At 40.3% G+C, this 21,353-nt stretch overlaps 1 protein-coding gene across 9 annotated transcripts in view; it reads right to left on the bottom strand.

Annotated features, from left to right (window-relative positions):
- osbpl9 (oxysterol binding protein-like 9) overlaps positions 1 to 21,353 on the bottom strand; it is a 232,894-nt gene that overhangs the window by 75,646 nt on the left and 135,895 nt on the right. For 5 of the 9 annotated variants that reach the window (XM_085982919.1, XM_085982918.1, XM_085982923.1 and 2 more), the window contains 5 exons: positions 19,848 to 19,895; positions 14,022 to 14,051; positions 13,842 to 13,892; positions 8,158 to 8,196; positions 6,226 to 6,319 (listed from right to left, as the gene is read on the bottom strand). In XM_085982919.1, coding sequence (XP_085839045.1) covers positions 6,226 to 6,319; positions 8,158 to 8,196; positions 13,842 to 13,892; positions 14,022 to 14,051; positions 19,848 to 19,895 — 262 coding nt within the window. The other 4 variants (XM_085982920.1, XM_085982921.1, XM_085982922.1 and 1 more) reach the window with 4 other exon arrangements.

Here is a 21,353-nt window from a genome sequence, read left to right as displayed (position 1 = left end):
GCGCACCAAGGGCATTGCACCATGAAATGACGTCAGGATCTGCGCGCGCAGCGGTTTTGCGCCGCCGCTAAATCTTGAGTGAAGTTCGCGAGAGGCGCAGATTGCACCGCGCCTGGGCGCTAACCGCTTAGCGCCCCACTTCTCCTCCTCCTCCTAAGGCGCTAACAACTGAATTTCTAGGCCTAAAGGCTCTATTTAAATACGTCGTCGTCTCTTGCTAAACCACATGTCTGCTCTATATAGCTATGATGTTACAATTTAACATCTTCCTAAGACAAGGTCTTTTAGTGGGGATGACGCCAAAGGTTGTCTATTGTGCATTAAGTCAGTGACTGAAAACTGCAACTAAATAGGACCTTTTTGTGAGTACAAAGCACAAGCAGATCTTTCACTTACTGAACTAGCACCAAAAAAGTAACCTTGTAGCTTTGTTTTTGAACATACCAATTAACTGCTTTGCAAATGAGAGTTTTCTTTTCATATTGTTAAATCATTTTGTTTAAATCTCCTTAATAATACATTTACAAACAGTAATTGAATTAATAGATGCATTAAATTTTAAATTCGGCAGATGATTTTTACATGTTATACTAATGGTAACTGGAGGTTTTTTTTAAAAACACACACACACACACACACACACACAAACACACAAACACACAAACACACAAACTGGGTGCTTTCGACAGCGGGAATGGCCTCGCAAGTTCTGGGTTTCCGCATGCACGAAAAACCAGAACTTGCGATCTGTAACATGGGAACATTTATTTTTATTTAAGTGGTGTGAATTCTTATTTATTTGGTGATTTCCAACATGCTTCTGGGGATTTCGTACATAAATGGAATCCCCATAAACATCATAGGAAACCCCCTTTTTCATTCGTTGACCAGGCCCACGTGATCCCAGGGACACTTGCGAACCGCATGCGCTCCTGGGAAACGTGGGCCTTTATGCCAGGCCCAGACCCGAAGCTCCGGAGACACCAGGTAAGTTCGAATTTTTTTTCTGGTTCGGAGGCGTATTCTTCTGGTACGCCTCCGACCACAAATTCAGGGACCTTATATTTAGTTCAAACAATGATAGCATTTGTAACAGTGTGGAACAGTAACAAGTAGGTGAGTACTTCATTTAAGAGAGCATGCAGTCTTTCTTTAGTATCAACGTTTTAATAAAATAATTTAGCCAAATTAGTGCAGTATAATGGTGCTTCGAGGTACTATGTCAAGGTGCTGTAGAATGAGGCATTACAATCATGAATCAATATAACTAGCTTACAATCTTGTTAGTGTCACGCAGCCAGGAGAGCAGCAGGGCTGAAAAAAAGAGCAAATTCTCCCAATCTTCCCAGAGAGGAACAAAAACAGTAATTGTAAAAAAAAAGTGTCAGTAATACTCCAAATCAAAGCCTACTTGTACAAAAGGCTAGTTTTATAAATAAAATTTAAAAAACTATATGAAGTTTCATTTTTCAATCTACAGTTAGGTTTACATTACACAAATCTCTGCTGAACTGTCCAGTCACATGGGAATCTGCTGATGTATAAGGCAGGAACATCGGTCATTATGCAGCAAGACTCAGCACTTGTTCTGATATAAAAATTCCAGTGCCTGCTGGAACTCAAGTCAAGTTCCAGTACACTGGGCTGCAAATAGGTAAGCAACAGCTTCACACCTACAATTTGTGACATGTGGTTTCTGATCTCAGCCATTCCATCATGGAGAAAGCCAGAGAGACCAGCTGTATCCCAAATAAAAGGAAAATGATCAACAATAATAACATGCATTCATGCAGCATCTTTAACTTAGAAAAATAGCCAAAGTGCTTCACAAAGGATGGACACAAAGCCAAAGGAGATATTAGGAGGAGTGACCAAAAACTAGGCTGAAGAGGTGGGTTTTAAGAGAGGAAAGGGAGAGATTTCAAAAGCTTGGGGCCTAAGCAGCTGAAGACACAGCTACCAAAGGAGGGCAGAGGGAGGGGGATGCACAAGATGCTAGAGTCAGGGGAACACTGATGGGACACCAGGACCTGCCATGCATAGCATACAGGTTTAGATGAGCTGTAGTTTACAGAGGCCAGCTGTAGAATAGTTGAGTCTAGAGGTGACAAAGGCAAGAATGAGGGTTTCAATAGCATATGGGCAGAGCTAGGAGTGCAGGCAAGCGATGTTATGGAGGTGGAAGTAGACATTCTTTGTGATGGGTTTGGAACTCAACTCAGGGTTAAATAGGAAGCCGAGGTTGTAAACCGCCTGAGACAGTAGCCAGGGAACGGAACAGAGTCAGTAGCGAGAGTGTAGTTTGTGGCACAGGCCGAAGATGATGGCTTCGGTCTTCTCAATGTTTAGCTGGAGAAAATTGCAGTTCATCCAAGACTGGATGTCAGATAAATAGACTGACAGCACAGAGGCAGTGGAGACATCGAGAGAGGTGGTGCAGGCTACAACTTGGTGGCATCAGCATACATGTGGAATCTGACCCATTTCTGTGGATGATGTCACCAAGAGGCAGCATGTAGAAGAGGAAGAGAAGGGGGCCAAGGATAGATCCTCGAGCTGACGGTATGGAGGTAGGAAGAAAAGCCATTGCCAAAGATGCTTTGGCTATGATCCAAACAACGCCAATGTCACATGGCAATCTGCTGATGTATGAGGCAGGTTCATCAGTCATTATGTTCAGCAAGACTCAACTTGTCCTGAGCTGAACAATGGTGGAGAAACATTAGAGGATGGGGTGGTCAACCATGTCAAAAGCTGCAGAGAGGTCAAGGAGGTGCAATGCACCATGGTCACAGAGAATGTTGCTCATGAGTTTTGTTAGAGCTGTTTCACTGCTGTGAGAGGGTTGAAGCTTGATTTCAGAAATTTAAAAACAAGTGTTTTGCAGGAGAGATAGGCACAGATTTGGGCGGTGACAACAATGACTTTGGCATAGAAAGGGAGGTTGAACATGACACAGTAGTTTGCAAGGACTGAGGGGTCAAGGATGGTTAAGCCAACGGTGCATCAGATATTATCAACGTAAGATGTAGGGGCAGGAGTAGGTTATTTGGCCCCTCGAGCCTGCTCCGCCATTCAATAAGATCATGGCTGATCTGATCTTGGCCTCAACTCCACTTCCCCGCCCGCTCCCCATAACCCTTCACTCCCTTACCTTTCAAAAATCTGTCTATCTCCACCTTAAATATATTCAATGGCCCAGCCTCCACAGCTCTCTGGGGAAGAGAATTCCAAAGATTCACGATCCTCAGAGAAGAAATTCCTCTTCAGTTCCGATTTAAAAGGGTGCCCCCTTATTCTGAAATTATGCCCCCTAGTTCTAGATTCCCCCACGAGGGGAAACATCCTCTCTGCATCTACCCTGTTGAGCCCCTTCAGAATCTTATGTTTCAATAAGATCCCCTCTCATTCTTCTAAACTCCGATGAGAATAGGCCCAACCTGCTCAACCTTTCTTCATAAGACAACCCTTTCATCTCTGGAATCAACCTCGTGAACCTTCTCTGAACTGCCTCCAATGCAAGTATATACTTCCTTAAATAAGGAGACCAAAACTGTACACAGTACTCCAGGTGTAATCTTACCAACGCCCTGTACAGTTGTTTAACAAAACTTCCCTACTTTTATACTCCATTCCCTTTGCAATAAGGGCCAACATTCCATTTGCCTTCCTAATTACTTGCTGTACCTGCATGCTAACTTTTTGTGATTCATGTACAAGGATCCCCAGATCCCTCTGTACCTCAGCATTTTGTAATCTCTTCCCATTTAAATAATCATTTGCTTTTTTATTTTTCTTACCAAAGTGGATAACCTCACATTTTCCCACATTATACTCCATCTGTCAGATTTTTGCCCACTCACTTAGCCTATCTATATCCCTTTGGAGATTCTTTGCGTCCTCCACACAATTTGCTTTCCCACCTATCTTTGTATCATCAGCAAATTTGGCTACATTACACTCGGTCCCTTCATCCAAGTCATTAATATAGATTGTAAATAGTTGAGGCCCCAGCACTGATCCCTGCGGCACCCCACTAGTTACAGTTTGCCAACCTGAAAATGACCCATTTATCCCGACTCTCTGTTTTCTGTTAGTTAGCCAATCCTCTATCCATCAAGTGGGCATGAGAAAGTGGCTGAACAATTTAACAGCTGCAGAGGTATTGTGGCGAATGGAGCGCCAAAGGCCTGGCAGTTGGGAGCTTGAAAGTGCAGTTGTAAGCAACTTGGGGAGTTTTCTTTCCATGGACTGACGCAGAGGAAGTGGGGTTGGAGGGCAGTGGGGGAATATGGGCGTTGAGGGATACAAGGAAATGGTCAGAGATGGACACACCAGTGATCAAGACCTTGAGGTCGAAGAGGTGGCCATAAATGTGGCAGGAGAGTTTATACGGAAGGAGAGGTTTAGGGAGGATATGAAGGCAGGTGTATTAAGAGGAGAGGGGGAAAGGGGAGCCGAGATGGATGTTGAAATCACTGATGACAAGGAATCGTTCACTGTAGAGGCTGAGGAAGGAAAGGAAGGTAGATGTCTTGGTGAGAAACTCAATTTGGGTTTCGGAGAGGGGCAAATAAGGGCCACACAGTGACACAGTATTTTAGGCGGGGCAGGTGGTGATAAGATCTCACGGAAACTCCAGTAAAATGATATAAATGCCATTTATGCCATTTCTTCAGGGTTTCCATGGATTTTTCACTGAAGTTACAACAGACAAATGGGAGAATCCACACAGAGATTAATGGTGGATACATTTTATAATAAATACACAATGGAATTCATTGGAATCATTTTCTTCAGTTTGGGATGTATTTCTTTGCCAGCAGTATGTGGTATGGCAACACTCCAATGGGCAGTGTGCTCTATGTAGTGGACTGGTGATGTCCACCCTGAAAAGAGTGGAAATTTATCAAGTGATCATCGATGGATGATTACTACAAAGCAACATTGCGGATTACATACAATTACTTAACTTTAAACATCAAATATCTTCCTTCCAAATCATCTTCAGACATACATTATAGTGGGAGTTTGAGAGAGGATGATGAAAGTTTGGACTAGAAAGTACATTTTGAAAGTCACAGATTATTTTAATCATTGATTGTATTTGTATGAAAACACAGTGGCCATCTCAGAAACAGTCACAAGACACATGAACAGGACTAGGTGTTGGAGGATGCTATAGTGTAATCCAGAATCAAGTAAGAGTTTATTTTTTCAAAATGGCAATGACTCCTTCAAATAGCAATTAAAAGTGTGCCATTGACTACTAAATTAACTTTTAACTACAGTGGTCACACACAAGGCTCAGAAAATCAAGACGGAAAACATTTTAAACTGAAAATGCCCCCCTCAAACAGTATTTTTTTTTAAATTTGTTTCCTCCCTGCTTGTGCAAAAACACAAAAGTTGAATTATATAGACAGGTAGAGCACAGCCTGGTGTTATTTATTTCACTCGCCCATCCCCCACACCGGGCAAATATTTAACAAAATATGATGCAATATTTCCTTGATTTCCTTAAATGTGATCATTAATAGACTTACAGTACAGGAAACTTTCGGTTAACCGGCCCCTAAAGAACCGGAAATGTCGGTTAACCGGCAAAATTCAGGAGTAGGTTCAGGTAACTTTTATTAGTCCATTTGTTGCTGTGCAAGCGTGTGGCTGCAGCTGTTGCTAAGCTACAGAGACGCTTGCAACTTGTGGACGTTGTTCTGAAGCTGCAACAGGGTTTGTTGCTTTATACGGAGCTCTGAGCTCCGTATCTTTTACTATAGCGTTCGGTTATCCGGAATTTTGGATGAACTGGCAACACGTCGGTCCCGTCCGTGCCGGATACCAGAAAGTTTCCTGTACTTGCAAAAGTTGGATAAAACTTTCATATTTTAAAATTAATTTTATAACTATTTTTGTTATAAAAACCCAAGGGCAATAATACTAATGATGGAGGCAAAAAACGTTCCCGTTAAGCTGCACAGCCGTGCAGCAGTCTGGAGGTCCCACGCAGGCCGCTCACTGACTTTTACATGGGTGAAATTGCACATGCGCGAAAATTTGAATGGGCTGCGCAGCCAGTTAAAAGGGCCACGCACCAAAAAAAACATACAGGGAATATTGGAGCCAGCCAACTGTTTATCTTCATAATACAATACAATAATACTGTGACCAATCATCCGTATATATCCATAATAATTGAATTAACTAGTGGAGACAGCTATATACCTGGTGGTAAAACAGTTTGGGTAGGCATAGTGCTAATTACTGTTGACTCCAGAAGATTAGGTTGAAAAATTCCATCTACTGGGTTGATGGTACTCTAGGGAGGTCAGAAAGAGAGAAATTAAAACAGTTCAGTTACATCACGACAGTAATAATGGAAGACAGTGGGACACAGAAACAGATCCAGACTGGCAATCAGCTGAAACCTGAGGAAGAGAAAGCGGAGGAGAAATTTAAACTGATGAATAGAAAAGGAAGGATTGCAAAAAAAAATTGTTCCAATCCAGCTACTATTTTCACAATAGTGGTCAATTAAATTTGACCTATGCTAGTTACATTAGAAGCTATCAGTTTGAAGATCCATGCAAATACATGTCCCGTGGTTTAAAATGTACAGTATTTGTGGAAGGTTATTTATTATTCAATCACTGGTTTCAAGTATGAAAGCATAATTGCACAAACACTCAATAAACATTTCCTTCAACACAACTTCATGGAACAGTATAGTTTCTTGGAAATGCAGACAAATGTCTTTTTTCAGATTTTTACTAAGCAGCAACTTTTTTAAAAATCACTGATGAAAGTATTAGCTGACTGGAATAAATTTTTAAAAAGGACCAGAAAAATCCTTCTAAATATATTTGAAACTCTGAATCACAATTTTAACGAGTCAGCAGCCTGGCAGCAATCTTGAAACGATACATATTTCCAATATGATATCAAAATTTATGAATGCATAAAAGGTGAATATATACATTTTGAATGGTGCTACTATAACAGTCTACTTCTCATGATTACAGCACATTGCAAAAAAAGTTAACATGCATCTGAACAGTTCATTGCCAAAAAGTTGATCACCATAAATATACGTAAAACATATGGATTATGGCAAAAAAACATACTATACAATGGATATTAGAACATGTAAATGCTGGAAAGCATTTTTTCAGGTAATACTAATTTACTGCTCATTTCAAATGAACGTATTTGCTAGTCAATTTAAAGCATTTCAAGTAAATGCTTAAAATACAAAAAAAAAATTAAAAAATAAAGTGCAGACTTCAATTCAACGTTTGATGTTGATATAAAAGATGAAATTGATGCATTCAATAAATTAAATCAAAATTGTATTTTGTAAGACTTACCATATGTCACAAATGAATCCTATTGAAATGTAAATCCATTCATTCATTCTCAGCAGTTTGCACAGTGCACTGCACTACACAGTGTTCAACAAAAATATCAGCAGGCAGAAAATTGAAAACATAGCAGGATATAAAATGCTGAACAGCATCTAATTCTACAACCAGGAGAAGGAATGCCAAGCAAATATCAAGCATTAAAAAAGTCCTGGAGCTGGACAGAGAACTACAAATTCCAAAAGCCTGCATAATTAATTTTCAAAAAGATCAGACCCATTTTAGGGTTGCAAGTTCCATAACCCAGCATCTACATAAGCTTACAAACCAGTTATTTCCTGTTTGACTATAAACTGCAGTCCAGCAACTGATTAAGGTCATACTGAACCTCAATAGATCTCAAAATGAAAGCTTGTGTTATTACTGTAATCCAAAAACCTGGGAAACAATATAAGGCAGCAACACTATACAGTTTTAGTTTAGGGCACAATTTCAATCTCTTGTCATGGAATAAATCTGGCCAGTTACGTGAGTAAGAATATTAATATTCCTGCCATTTGCAATGCTCTTACAAATAACATTCACTGTAGATGCTAGGCTAGAGAAGATATAAAGGAAAGAGAACCAACCAACAGAGGAAAAAAGTAAACCACAGTAAATCAGTAATTAATTATCCACTGCAGAAAATATAGGATTTCCTTCTCAACTGTGTTTCAAATCACAAATTTTTCCTTGTATACCCAAGTACAAAAGAAAAGAAAGAGTAACAAAGTATCATACTGGTTAACAAACTTACTATAATTCCATTTGCGTGCTTCTCCTCATTACTTTGGTCCTTAAAATTTTGGAAAGAAAAGATTTTTCAAGATACCGTTAAACAACAGGGCAAAGTCTGAAATATCCCATTTAAAGCTTTGGTAATCATTAGTATATTAAGTACCAAAGGTACCCAGAATTTAAAAATCATTACCATTTTAATGACTTTTTTTTAAAAACTGGAGCAGTAACTCAGTAGCTACACTGTAATGAATTATTGGAGTTAGTCAAATGGCTAAAGTCCTATCCTTGAGTGTCACCAGATATTGAGGACACATTTAAAAAAAATGAAAAGCAAGGTATCATTTGTGTTTTTGTATGCATCACTTTTACGATATGTCCTACATTATATACTATATATAAAGTACAGATTGCATGAAGGAGATATCTTTTATTACACTTTTCAGTACAGGACACGTAAACCTATGAAACCACACCGCTCTTTCAGCTGAGATTTGTGACTGAACAGTACTGTGGTATAATGGCTCTGTATTGACTCTCCACATAGCAAGGTCATGTCCTCAACCGTGCCGTCATGGGATAACACGAAGAAATGCTGGCGATTTCCCCAGAGGTAGGAAGGAGGGGAGATCTGAATCTCCTTACACTACTCTGGTCTCGTGCTCAAGGACAGCTGTAGATTGGCAAAGGCCTGAAAGCAGTATTTTGCCTATCCTCTCACCGGGAATGATGGTTGGACAAGACTACTCTAAAGCAGAAGGGAAGAAATTGATTTTCTGCTTCCAACTGCCAATTCCAGCAGCGTTAATTGAGAGGCTGGAGAATGAATTCTCTTCTGCTAAATAGCCCACATTGTGCTGCAACCTGGTTTCTGGGAAACAAGGACCGGCGGTTTTAGAAATGCTCACTTTAAAAGAGGCAGGAGCTTTATTTTAATATTAATTTGGAGGCGGGACATCCTGCATGTCATTCCCAACATTCTGGCATGCTTGACATCATTTCTGGACAATCAGCTGTGGCGAATGCAGTTTTAAAAAACATAAATAACTAAAATGAATTTGCAATTTCAGTCATTTCTTGACCATTTTCCATGATTTTTGCTTCGTTTTTTTTCCCCAGTTGGAATTTAGGTTTTCATGAGCTTTTGTGCCAATTGATCTAATTTTTTTGGTAGTAATGAGTTTCCCCAACAGGAATCTGCTATTTGAGGTGTTTGGAAGAAAAGGAGAACTAAAGTTGACTGTCAGGCAAATTAGGTTGCACAAAAGATGCACTATGTCCACCTGCATCTGTAGACAGAGGTGACTAGATATCATTTAAGCAGACAGTTAATGCATGGAGAGGCTCTCGTTTCCAAAGGAAGCTGGGACAGTAGACCATATAGCACCATGAATATATGTAAATGCCTGATTAACCAAAAAGCTGGATGCTTCTGTGGAAGTACACCAATCAGAGTATATCGTGCTTTCAGCAACACTCAACATGCCAAGCAGATCAACGGCTGCACCCACCAAGATGCCACCAACCATGTCATGTCTACCTGACATTTATCATGGGGAATGGTCTTCTCATGGTTCAAGTCAGTAGAGAGCCTGATGTAGAGTTGTGCTATCTGCTACAAGAACACCCACAGCTACTAAGCAGCAGAGGGTTGGCACATCAAGTGACAATAATGGTCAGGCATGGTCTGAAACTTGGCTTTATATACCTCCATGAAAGAATGCTCACCTATGGGAATGGTGCCATGGAGTGGCAGGGAGGGTCACCCTCCTCACAAGCACCTCAAGCAGCAACACCTCCACTTCAGCAGCCATCAAACAGGGGATCAGGTTCTAAGCTGCTCTATCATTTGCCTAGCGACAAGTGCCTGCACCTTGGGATCTCTTGCCCTTCATTGTCCCCCATAATTTCTCAATCCCCTCTCCCTTCAGCCCTCGCAAAAGCTGATAATGGGAGCAGATGCCTTCTGAGGCTTTCCAAATGCTTTTGGAATTTTTGTTCCCCAATTATAACACCCCCTTTTAATTGTCCCCTTCCCTTTAAATTTTACTTGCATGCTCCCATCACGTACTGCTCCTGCACCTGAAGTTATGTTAATGAGCTGATGTTCAAAAATTGGTACTTTCCATTTAAACTAGTCTAAAATCCACCACTAGCCATTCTTGTCTAAACTGCACCAATAATGAAAAACCTAAGCTTAAGCATCCAAGACATTGGTTAAACAGTGAACACATTCTAGCAGTCTTACTTAATTTGAGATAAAGCCAATTTCAGTAATTACTTGCTGCAACAGTAAACATTGCTATACCCTGTTATTACCATCCAAACCACTCTTTATCCCACGTCCAGGAAAGAGGATTCCACTTTATTGGCACCCTTACCAGTGAACTGAATATACACCACCAACCCCCCCACACCCACTGTGGTTGCAATATGTACTATCTACAGGATGTACTGCAGCAACTTGCTAAGCTTCATCAGCACCACCCTGCCCTGCAACCTCTACCAGCAAGAAGGAAGAAGCCACCAAGAAGGAAAAGAGTAGCAATGTCATTGCAACACCATCACCTCCAAATCACACACTATCCTAGCTAGGACCTATATCACCATTCCGTCATCATTGCTGGGTCAAAGTCTTAGAATTCCCCATTCAAGGCAATGGTCCACCACCACCATCTCAGGACAACCAAGGAAAAGCGTCAAACGAGGCCTTGCCAGCATTGGCCACTTCCCGAGAACAGATTTAAAAAATAAGCGCAATACGTAATAGCAGTGTTCACTGCCAGAACTCGTGGACATTCAGAGGTGGAAATTTAGCGAGAAAAATCTATATACATAGGGCAGTACCACACATCTTACCTTTGAGCTCCTGACAATATTCATCTTGCACTTAGATGAAAGTATAAGTGGCGCAAAAATAACTAGGCCAGCTGTCATAATGTAGTTTGATATATTTATGTACATATTATGTACAAACCTAAAATGTCACCAAAAAGTGGCTAGAGTTGGATCTCAGTATGGTGGTGCAATGACACAAATGGTAGGCTGCAGGTCAGTATGAGTGATTGCTTACATACTTGAACTCAGCTATGCCATGAGAGCAAGACTGAATCTTTCTCCCACAGGTTATCAATATAAAACCTCATGCAACCGCATCAAAAGAAGTTGCTATCAGGAGTTGGGAGCAGTTTGCAAGTCTACCTAATGAACCAGGGAATATTTGGGGAAGGGAAGAGGAGGTGCAAAGAGCAAGGAAAGGTATCTTTAAATGAGCACAAAAGAGAAAATACGGCTAATCGAATGATACAAACTCAACCACTAAAAATACAATCTCATCCTGGACGGACACTCTGCTTCTTGGAAAGGTCCTAAATGTAATGAGTTATGGGCAGTCTCAACACAATTTCTAATCACTTGAATCTACAAAATAAAAATGACCGTGATACTGCACTAAACAGCAATCTCATTCTGACAGACCCCACAGAATTTGGCTCCTGTAGGAAATGGAAATTCCTCAATACCAATGTCGCTCAGATAAATTAGTTTAAAATTTATGGAGCTACAGTGCTGATTATTCAAGACAAACCAAATAGAACTGCTGCACGTGTCAAATGGAGGGAGCATGTGCATGCCTGCATTGTTGGGGGAAAGAATTCACTGCAGTCCCTGGCTCATTACATACATAGGCAGCTTGATGCATTGAAATGAAGACCGAGGATTTCAAATTGGGGCACTACAGTCATGCAATGTATTGAAAAAAAATACATATTTCACCTTTGACTGATGGAGCATAAGTTCAAATTGTGTAAAAGCAACTTTTTGCAGGGGAAAACAAAAAAAAGTTAAGTAATGAGCTGTGATTAAAATTTTGTAAACATCTGGTCATGATAAAATACTACAAATTTAATTTAATAAAGCTTGCATTCAAACAAATATGCAGGCACCTGCAAAAATTAGTAAAGCATACGAGACCAATGGAGCGAAAAAGCAGGTCATGCAGGAAAAATACCCTCCAACTCTAATAAGCAACATTATACAAACATATAATAGAAAATCCTACTAGATAGTGTTAAATAATGAAATTACGCTATTTAAGTCTGCAATTATTGTTCTTCATAGTCAAATCATTTGATCTCAGTTCCAAAACAATCACTAAAAAAAATAGAATTATCCAATAATTTTGAATTAAACATAAATAACACAACAAAGTGGGAATTAAGCACTATAAAAATCCGAATGATCAAATATGTGAATTAAGCGATTTGCAATTAAAAGGAGTAGACTGTATTAATAGCACTGAATTCTCTGTTTACCAGCCATAAGTCTATAGTTCATGGTCACTGCCAAAGTCATGCCTCTCACCTCAGAATAGCATCTTGCCATAAACTAGCCATTACCTCTACAAAAAAGTCCAAAATGGCCAAATGGTAGGTGCATTAAAATTGAAAAGTACTCCTAGAGCAGTTATTCATTTCCTTTAAATCCTTCTGATGGCTGCCCTGAGCTAGTGGTGTAGATGTGCCTGTTAAAATAAACTCTCAGAATTTTGTATTCTGTTGTTTCCTTGAAATAATGACAACTCTGAATTGATAAATAAAACAAGCACAATAGCATTTTATACTATCTTTTGCATTTGGGACCCGAAATGGAAGGAAGGAAAGAACAAACTTGTATTTATTTGGAGCTTTTCGCATCTTTAGGGCATCCAAAAGCATTTCACAGGCAATTAAGTATTTTTGTAGTACAGGAAACTTTTTTTTAATCCGGCACCAACGGGACCGACGTGGTGCCAGTTCATCAACAATTCCGGATAACCGAAAGCTATAGTAAAAGATACGGAGCGGAGAGCTCCGTATAAAGCAACAAACCCTGTTGCTTAGCAACAGGTTCAGAACAATGGCCACAAGCTCCAAGCGTCTCTGTAGCTTAGCAACAGCTGCAGCCACACCCTTGCACAGCAACAGTGGGAGGAAGGCAAGTAATAAAACTTACCTGAACCTACTCCTGAATTTTGCCGGTTAACCGAGATTTCTGGTTATTTAGGTGCCGGTAAATTGAAAGTTTCCTGTATAGTCACTGATATAATGTAGGTTAAAATGTATGGCCCCTATATGCAGCCAGTAACATGTATTCATGGTCTTTTCAGATTTACAGGTCGCCACTCCTTGGTCTTAATTAAAAAGTTGTGAACGGAATAGAAGCGCACCAAGAAGATTTACAGGGGTCTTTAAATAAGAATTTGTCTCAGAGTTGATCAGATCCTGAATTCACAGAATGCTCATTTATAGGATTTATCGCTGGTGCTGCATACCTTGCATATTTTAAAATAATCAATTCAAAATCCTCATAAATGTTAACTATTACAATAGTGCAAGATAAACATAATCCATATAGAAATTTGACTGTTGTACAACAAAATGCACAGATTTAAATTGAAATAGTATAAACAAGCAGTTTTTGAAACTGGTAGCAATTATGCGAAGAAGTAGAATTAATGTAGATCATTGACCCACTACTGAACAACAAATATTTGCAAGTTCACCTTTTGTAGTAATCTTCACAATGTTGTTATGCCAAATAATCTTACAATGTTACTCTAATAAATTATTAAAAGATATTTCACAAATTAAATCCTCAGTGCATTCAGCCAGATATTAAAAACAAAGCTCATGAAGGTGATTGTGCTGTTAGCTGCCACCTTACCTTGGCAATCTGCAGTAACACTATACAGTGTTTAATTGATTCAATCATACTCTGCAAAAATAAAAAAAATGCAGAATCTGCAATGTTCAAAAGTATTTTCACAATTTAATACAACGAACCTGCTGTACTAAATTAACTTTAAATATCAAATTAATCAATAAAACACAGGGATGTACTTACATTTGTTACTTCTTTGAGGTTTTCAACTTTCTACAAAAAAAAATAGTAAATAAATAACATTTTTTTTAAGCATTTCATTTTGTTATTGGCAGGTATCATTTACCATAGATGTACTAAATTGGAAACTGTTACAAGTATTTCCTTTTTATCATTGTCTACAAATAACAAAAGTTTAAACAAATAATTATTTAAAACATTGAATTCCAGTGCAATGAGCAGTTAAGGCACAAATTTTCACTGCTTGTTAAATGGAATTGTTAATGATGATTGAGTCAAGTCCCACAATGTAAAAAAAAGAAAATTATTATTACAAACATAACGTTACTTTGATTCCTTTACTAGCCATGGGAAAGTATACGAGCACTTGCAGATAATGAAACTGTCCATGCCCGCATGCAAAAAGACCTGGACGACGTTCAGGCTTGGGCTGATAAGTGGCAGGTAACATTCGCGCCACACAAATGCCAGGCAATGACCATCACCAACAAGCGAGAGTATAACCACCACCCCTTGACATTTAACGGCATTACCATCGCCAAATCCCCCACCATCAACATCCTGGGGGTCACCATTGACCAGAAACTTAACTGGACCAGCCACATAAATACAGTGGCAACAAGAGCAGGTCAGAGGCTAGGTATTCTGCGGCGAATGTCTCACCTCCTGATTCCCCAAAGCCTTTCCACCATCTACAAGGCACAAGTAAAGAGCGTGATGGAATACTCTCCACTTGCCTGGATGAGTGCAGCTCCAACAACACTCAAGAAGCTCAACACCATCCAGGACAAAGCAGCCCGCTTGATTGGTCCCCCCCATCCACCACCTTAAACATTCACTCCCTCCACCACCAGTGTACCGTGGCTGCAGTGCATACCATCTACAAGATGCACTGCAGTAATTCGCCAAGGCTTCTCCGGCAGCACCTCCCAAACCCGCGACCTCTTCCACCTAGAAGGACAAGGGCAGCAGGCGCATGGGAACACCACCACCTCCAAGTTCCCCTCCAAGTCACACACCATCCTGGCTTGGAAGTATATTGCCGATCCTTCATCATCGCTGGGTCAAAATCCTGGAACTCCCAACCTAACAGCACTGTGGGAGTACCTTCACCACACGGAGCACAGCGGTTCAAGGTGGCCGCTCACCACCACCTTCTCAAGGACAACTAGAGATGGGCATTAAATGCTGGTCTTGCCAGCGATGCCCATATCCCATGAACATATTTTTTTTTAAAAGTTAACAATGTGCTCCCCCAACGGCTCAGTGGTGAAACACACTCAAGGGCTTGGTTGGTTCTGAGTCATACAGACCAGGGAAGATTCTAGGTTGAATCTATGGTCTGTGCCATGATAGTAGCTCTCCACAAATGTGCCCATTGGCTATGATTCATGTATGAATATAGATGGTGAGCGGCAAGCTATTTCACTAGGAGCCTCACAGCCGATTTGATTGTATCCTCAGCCGATATTCACACTTATCATAACTGCCAGCAAAGGTCATAAGATAGCAAACGGGACCAGGAGCCCTGGTCGATTTTTCACCTTTCTAGCCTACCAGCCCCTGATGAGATCAGTTAGCATGTCCTTTTATAAACAATATTATTTAATTTCACATAATGCACAGAGGAAATCTTCCCCACTCTAGCAGATTTTTGTAATGTTGATCTAAATAGTTTTTTTAAAAGAAAGTTTAACATTACTCCCAAGTGCATTACACCAATACCGTGTGTAAAAACAAGAGTAGGAAATGTTCAGTTCTCCAACATATATTTTTTATTGTACAGTATATATATTTCAAATGCAACAGAGTAGCATTGCAGCATTTAACCACCAACACTCGGTACATCCCTATCAGGAATTGCAGTTGTTTATTTTTACTTAGGGTTTCTAGTAATACTACATATAGCTTCTCAATAACCAAACTAGGACCATTTAATATTGCTAATTAACGCATGTGTACATTTTCTTATTGGACTTCCCTTCCCCCCCACCCAAAAAAACTGAAGAGGTGCATAATTAAATATCAATTAAAGCTCTAAGTAAAAATACATTATTATCTCTATCAGCTCCAACTATTGACTGCGGTGAGAGATGGAACTGTTGATCCTGCAGTGGGACGACAGGAAATTCCTGTTTGCTTGCAAAATACAAACAGTATTTTAAAGCATTTTCTGAGGGTAGAGGTTGGGGGCGGAGGTGGGGGCGGTGGTCGAGAGGGGGGGGGTCGAGAGAGAGAGGTCTAGGGAAAGAGGGTAGGGAAGCAGAAGTGATTGGACAGGGGGTTGGAAAAAGAGCCACTGAGGACTACATTTTCCCAGGCAGCCCCACGCCAAATGCAGCCTGTAGCCATTGGTAGCTGCTTTCCCTACTACACCATGCCAGACCACCCATTACCTCCCACCTGAAAGGAAAGAAGAAATGGACAGAGAATGGAGCAAAAAGAATTATGAACAGAAGCAGAAGAGAAAGAGAGACAGAAGCGAAGGAGAGAGACAGAAGCGAAGGAGAGAGACAGAAGCAAAGGAGGAGACACAGAAACAGCAACACAAAGACAGCAGAAACTGGTAAGAGAGAGACGATATTCCCCTTCATACCATATGCAATACCATGGGAGATCAACTAGTAATATATTAAAAATCTTAGGTCTGCATGCATTCATTTTAAATTCCTACATTCCCGTTTATAATGGGAGCTGCCCATGTGAACTTGTCTGCTGGAATTACATCCTTCCACCAGTGGAGGTGCTGCAGTGCCATCACGGACAGGAAGGTGCAATTGCAGCATGACATGCAGCACTTCCCATTAAGGTGGACATAGGAATATATAATGGAAATAGAATAATAAAGACATAATGTATGATGTTAAAATAGGGACTGTATTATATCTGCTCACCTTGGATCAATTATCCCCCCACCCTCTAACCCTGCTTCACCTGAATATTACATTTAGTTTCACGCCCAAGTACAACACCATGGGAGATTGACTGATAGCTATAAAAACACACAATACACATCACATGTATTGTTGCTCATATCGAGTTGTTGGGAGGATATGTTTTTTTTATCCCACGTAAAATACAGTATATTATCAGCACTATTGATCTACAGTGATTAAAGTAAAAACACCATGCAACTTATTGTAGGAGTATTGATATTTTTGGGCTCACATTCTATGATTATGTGCATATCTATGTGGGAACAGCAAATCAGGGGCCTTCATTTAGCTATGTAGTTCATTTACTTGGCAGAGAGGGGGCAAGGGGTGGAGGGGCAGTATGGCTTGGTAGATCTAAGTGTTGAAAGGAAGTCACCTCAGGTCACCCTCATACATTGGATTTTATGGAGGTGACATTACATTTTACAGAAAAGCAAGTGAACAGGTGCTTGTTCAAAGTATGTTCATTTTAATAAAGAAGCCACCTAAGTTATTAGGGGGACAAGTTAGTGTTCACATACAGACAAAATGATGGATGAACAGCAGGTCCTTTATTTTAGAGTTGCAAACAACATCAACAACTTGCATTTATATAGCGCCTTTAATGTAGCAAAATGTCCCAAGGTGCTTCACAAGAGTGTTATCAATCAAAATTTGACACTGAGCCAAAATTTGGCACTGAACCAAAGAAAAAGATATCAGGACAGGTGACCAAAAGCTTGGACAAAGAGGTAGGTTTTAATGAGCATCTTAAAGGAGGAGATAGAAGTAGAGAGGCAGAGGTGTTTAGGGAGGGAATTTCAGAGCTTAGGGCCTAGGCAGCTGAAAGCATGGCCGCCAATGGTGGAGCGAATCAGGGATTCGCAAGATGCCAGAATTGTTGCAGCGCAGAGATCTCAAATGCTTGTAGGGCTGGAGGAGGTTACAGAAATAAGATGGGGCGAGATGATAGAGAGATTTGAAAACAAGGGTGAGAATTTTAAAATTCAGGCGTTGCCAGATCTGGAACCAATGTAGGTCAGCGAGCACAGGGGTGATGGGTGAACGCGACTTGGTGAGAGTTAGGATACGGGCAGCAGAGTTTTGGATGAGCTCATGTTTATGGAGGGTGGAAGATGGGAGGCTGGCCAGGAGAGCATTGGAATAGTCAAGTCTAGAGGTAACAAAAGCATGGATGAGGATTTCAGTAGATGAGCTGAAGCAGAGGCGGAGTCGGGCGATGTTACGCAGGTGGAAGTAGGTAATCTTGGTGATAGAGCGGAGATGCGGTCAAAGATATATGGTCAAAGATCATCAAAAATAGCAGAACGCTTCAAATAAATAGTTTGTCAAGTAGTATTAAATGCAATTACTGGTACAAGAAGGTAAAACCATTACAGAGAACCTGAAACAAATGCTGAAGTAATTTAAGACAACAATTGGCATTCGTCATTCCCAACAATACAGGAAACTTTCGTTTAAACGGAGGTTAAATCTCCGGAATGCTCTATCCACCAGCAAAATTCAGGAGTCGGTTCAGATAATGTTTTTTACTTTTCGTTGCTTTTTTTCTCCATTCCTGGCTCTGCAAGCATCTAGCTGAAGCTGTTGCTTAGCTACAGAGACGCTTGCAAGCTGCGCCGACTGTTTTGAAGCTGTTGCTAAGCAACAGGGTTTATTGCTAGATACTCCGTATGTTTTAACATTAGTGCTGGTTTCTCCGGCACCAGCTCGGTCCCGTCAGTGCCGGATACCAGAAAGTTTCCTGTACCATGAACAGGATGAGATTATAAATTCTTACTACATAAAAATATTTTGGTTAATAAAGGAGTCACAACACTGTCAGTGGGTGCTATAAATGTTTTTCCTATATACGCTGTAAACAGTATCAATTCCTAGACAGTCACTAATGTACAGCAATAGAATGTGAAAAAATAATAACTGCACTCCAAGATATACAAGTGTTTTGTCCCCTAAAGTGGGATAATCTGCACCACATATGCAGATTTAAGTGTCAGTCATAGGATGTCCTGGTAAGTTATGGAAAACACACTCCCAGAAGGATTGAACTACCTAACATAATGAGTACATGAGCCAGTGAGCTACACAGACAAGGAAGGTTCAATCCCTGAGCTGTGCTGAATTAACTGCTCTCAACCAGAGAAACAGTATAAAAACTACAATTGCCCTGAGCATCCTTGGATTAAGGAGCAAAAAAATCAGCCAAGTCACTGTCCAGTGACCCCTGCTCAAAGTGCATCATGTGGCCACTTGGATGGGTTTGGCTGATCAAATAAGCTGCTGTCATTCACAGTCTACATTAACACATGAGGAATGCCATTCCGATGAGGTATGGAGGGCGCCTGGTGCCTTTGGAACCATAACCCAGAATGGAGTCAATCTATTTCAAGGGAGGAGAGGTGAAAACTGGCAGAAAAATTAGGATGAAAAAGCTATGGAAACCAATGACATCAGTTATGGGCAGTGGGAATGAAAATTAAGAGTTTGAACTTGTGTCCAGGTTCACAATAATGCAAATACATTTGAGCTATATGTAGTTTTGAGGAAGAACACTTCTTTAAAAAAAATATTTTAAAACAACAGCATGGTGTAGACAAGTAGGCATTTCCCTCCTGTCAAAATCCTTTGTATTCGCTCAGTGAAGACAATTATCCACCAAAATTACAATAAAACTGCATTTTTCTCCTTTCTAATCTGCTTGATTTCATTTCATTTCATTTCTCATTAATGGATCTGATTAAGGTGAATATAAAAGCCTGGAAATCATTGTCTAAAGCAACTTACTGTACATTAGTTTTACAAAAAAAGTTAGACATATCAAATATTATTATTGATCTGCAAATCATTCATTTAAGATAGGACATAGTAAATAATAGATAATGTAGACACTTACCCGTCTCTGTTCATCATCGTTACAAGTTTTGACTTTTTCATCAAACAACTGAAAGAATGAAAAAAAGCATATGAGCAATTCTAACCGAACTACATCAATTTGATTCCCCCTCGCCAGCACAGATGCAGTGAGACCCATTGAATGTCCTTCTGATCTCTGCCCAAGTTAACTCAGCACAGACCAGCCCTTAATACTCAGGTGCACTGAGCAATTTCTTCACAATGTACAGACATCAACAGTGGTTTCAATAACATAGAGCTGATTCTGTCTGGCAAAAAACTTCTGATAATTGTATGAAAGTAAATTTACAAAAATTCTGGCAAACAGAATCTGTAAACTCACACAGTACAATTAGGCTTTCGGTTTTTGAGGATTTTTAAATAAAACAAAACCAGAATAAAATCAATACTAAAAATGAGAAAGTCTAAGAGCAATAAAGGTAATCAGTAATGCAAGATAATTTACCCTTTAATGTGGTATCTAGACTAACATATTACAAAAATCTTACATTTGTATGTTTTTGTCACACTTTGTGCTTTTCCCATTGTAAATCCCTATCTTTATATTTACAGGTATAATGGAAACTGCCTATATAACCGAGCCAAATTGTAATTACACCCTACTGCCAGTGGTGCTGCTGCAGTATCTCCAATCCCAGGGGTGCAATTCCAGCATGACAAATTTACATAGGCAGGTTCCATTTTAAATGTGGAAATAGGAATTAATAATGCAAAAAGATGACAGGGAGTGTGCACGGGCACAATATTTTCAATCTCCTATGGCATTGCTCACGGCGAGTCAAAGGACCCATTATTTTAAACATTGGATGTGTTATGGGTGGGCTTGATGAGTGGGTAGTGGGGGGTGAGGCACCAAGCGCAGAGAGAGAAGTAGAGAGGAGGCTTGGACTGGGGAGGTGCAAGGAGGCCACATGGGCTACTGCTGGGCCAGTGGCAGGCAAGCCACATTGGGTCCATGGCCAAAGCTGGCAGAGGTCAGAGGCAGAGAGTAGCTGTCTGGGTTTGGGGAGGGGCAGGGGGCAGAAGCAGACACACACACACACACACCAAAACACGATGTCTGTGTATTTAATTGAAAACTCATTATAAGTACATGCAGTGCCCGTTAATCCTGTAGGTAGCTTTGCGATGGGCCCTTTTAACGTTATCACACTGTTGACCTACAATAACTTTTATTTTATACGGAGAGTATGTTACCCGGTGATTGAGAAAATTCAGCCATTATGCTCACACAAATCACGCAAAATGCTTTCTGAATTTTGTTGAGCCACCACTGTATAATCAATAACTGAAATTTTAATGTCCAAAATAAGGGTTTATCAAAACCTTAAAATTAAAGAATTACATAGGCCCCGATTTTCCCGAAGGTGCGGGGAATTGTCGGGTTCCCAGAATGTCGGTTTCCGACCCGAATCTAAATGGGTCAGCCAGCTGCACACAATTTTCCCTCAATTGGCCAATTAATTTCCAGCGTGTGGGCACCCTT

This window comes from Somniosus microcephalus, chromosome 3 (genome assembly GCF_052327205.1).
Source record: "Somniosus microcephalus isolate GS21.2 chromosome 3, FLI_Smic_1.0, whole genome shotgun sequence".
In the NCBI taxonomy this organism is placed as follows: Eukaryota; Metazoa; Chordata; class Chondrichthyes; order Squaliformes; family Somniosidae; genus Somniosus; species Somniosus microcephalus.
This window is presented reverse-complemented; position numbering and strand designations above follow the sequence as displayed.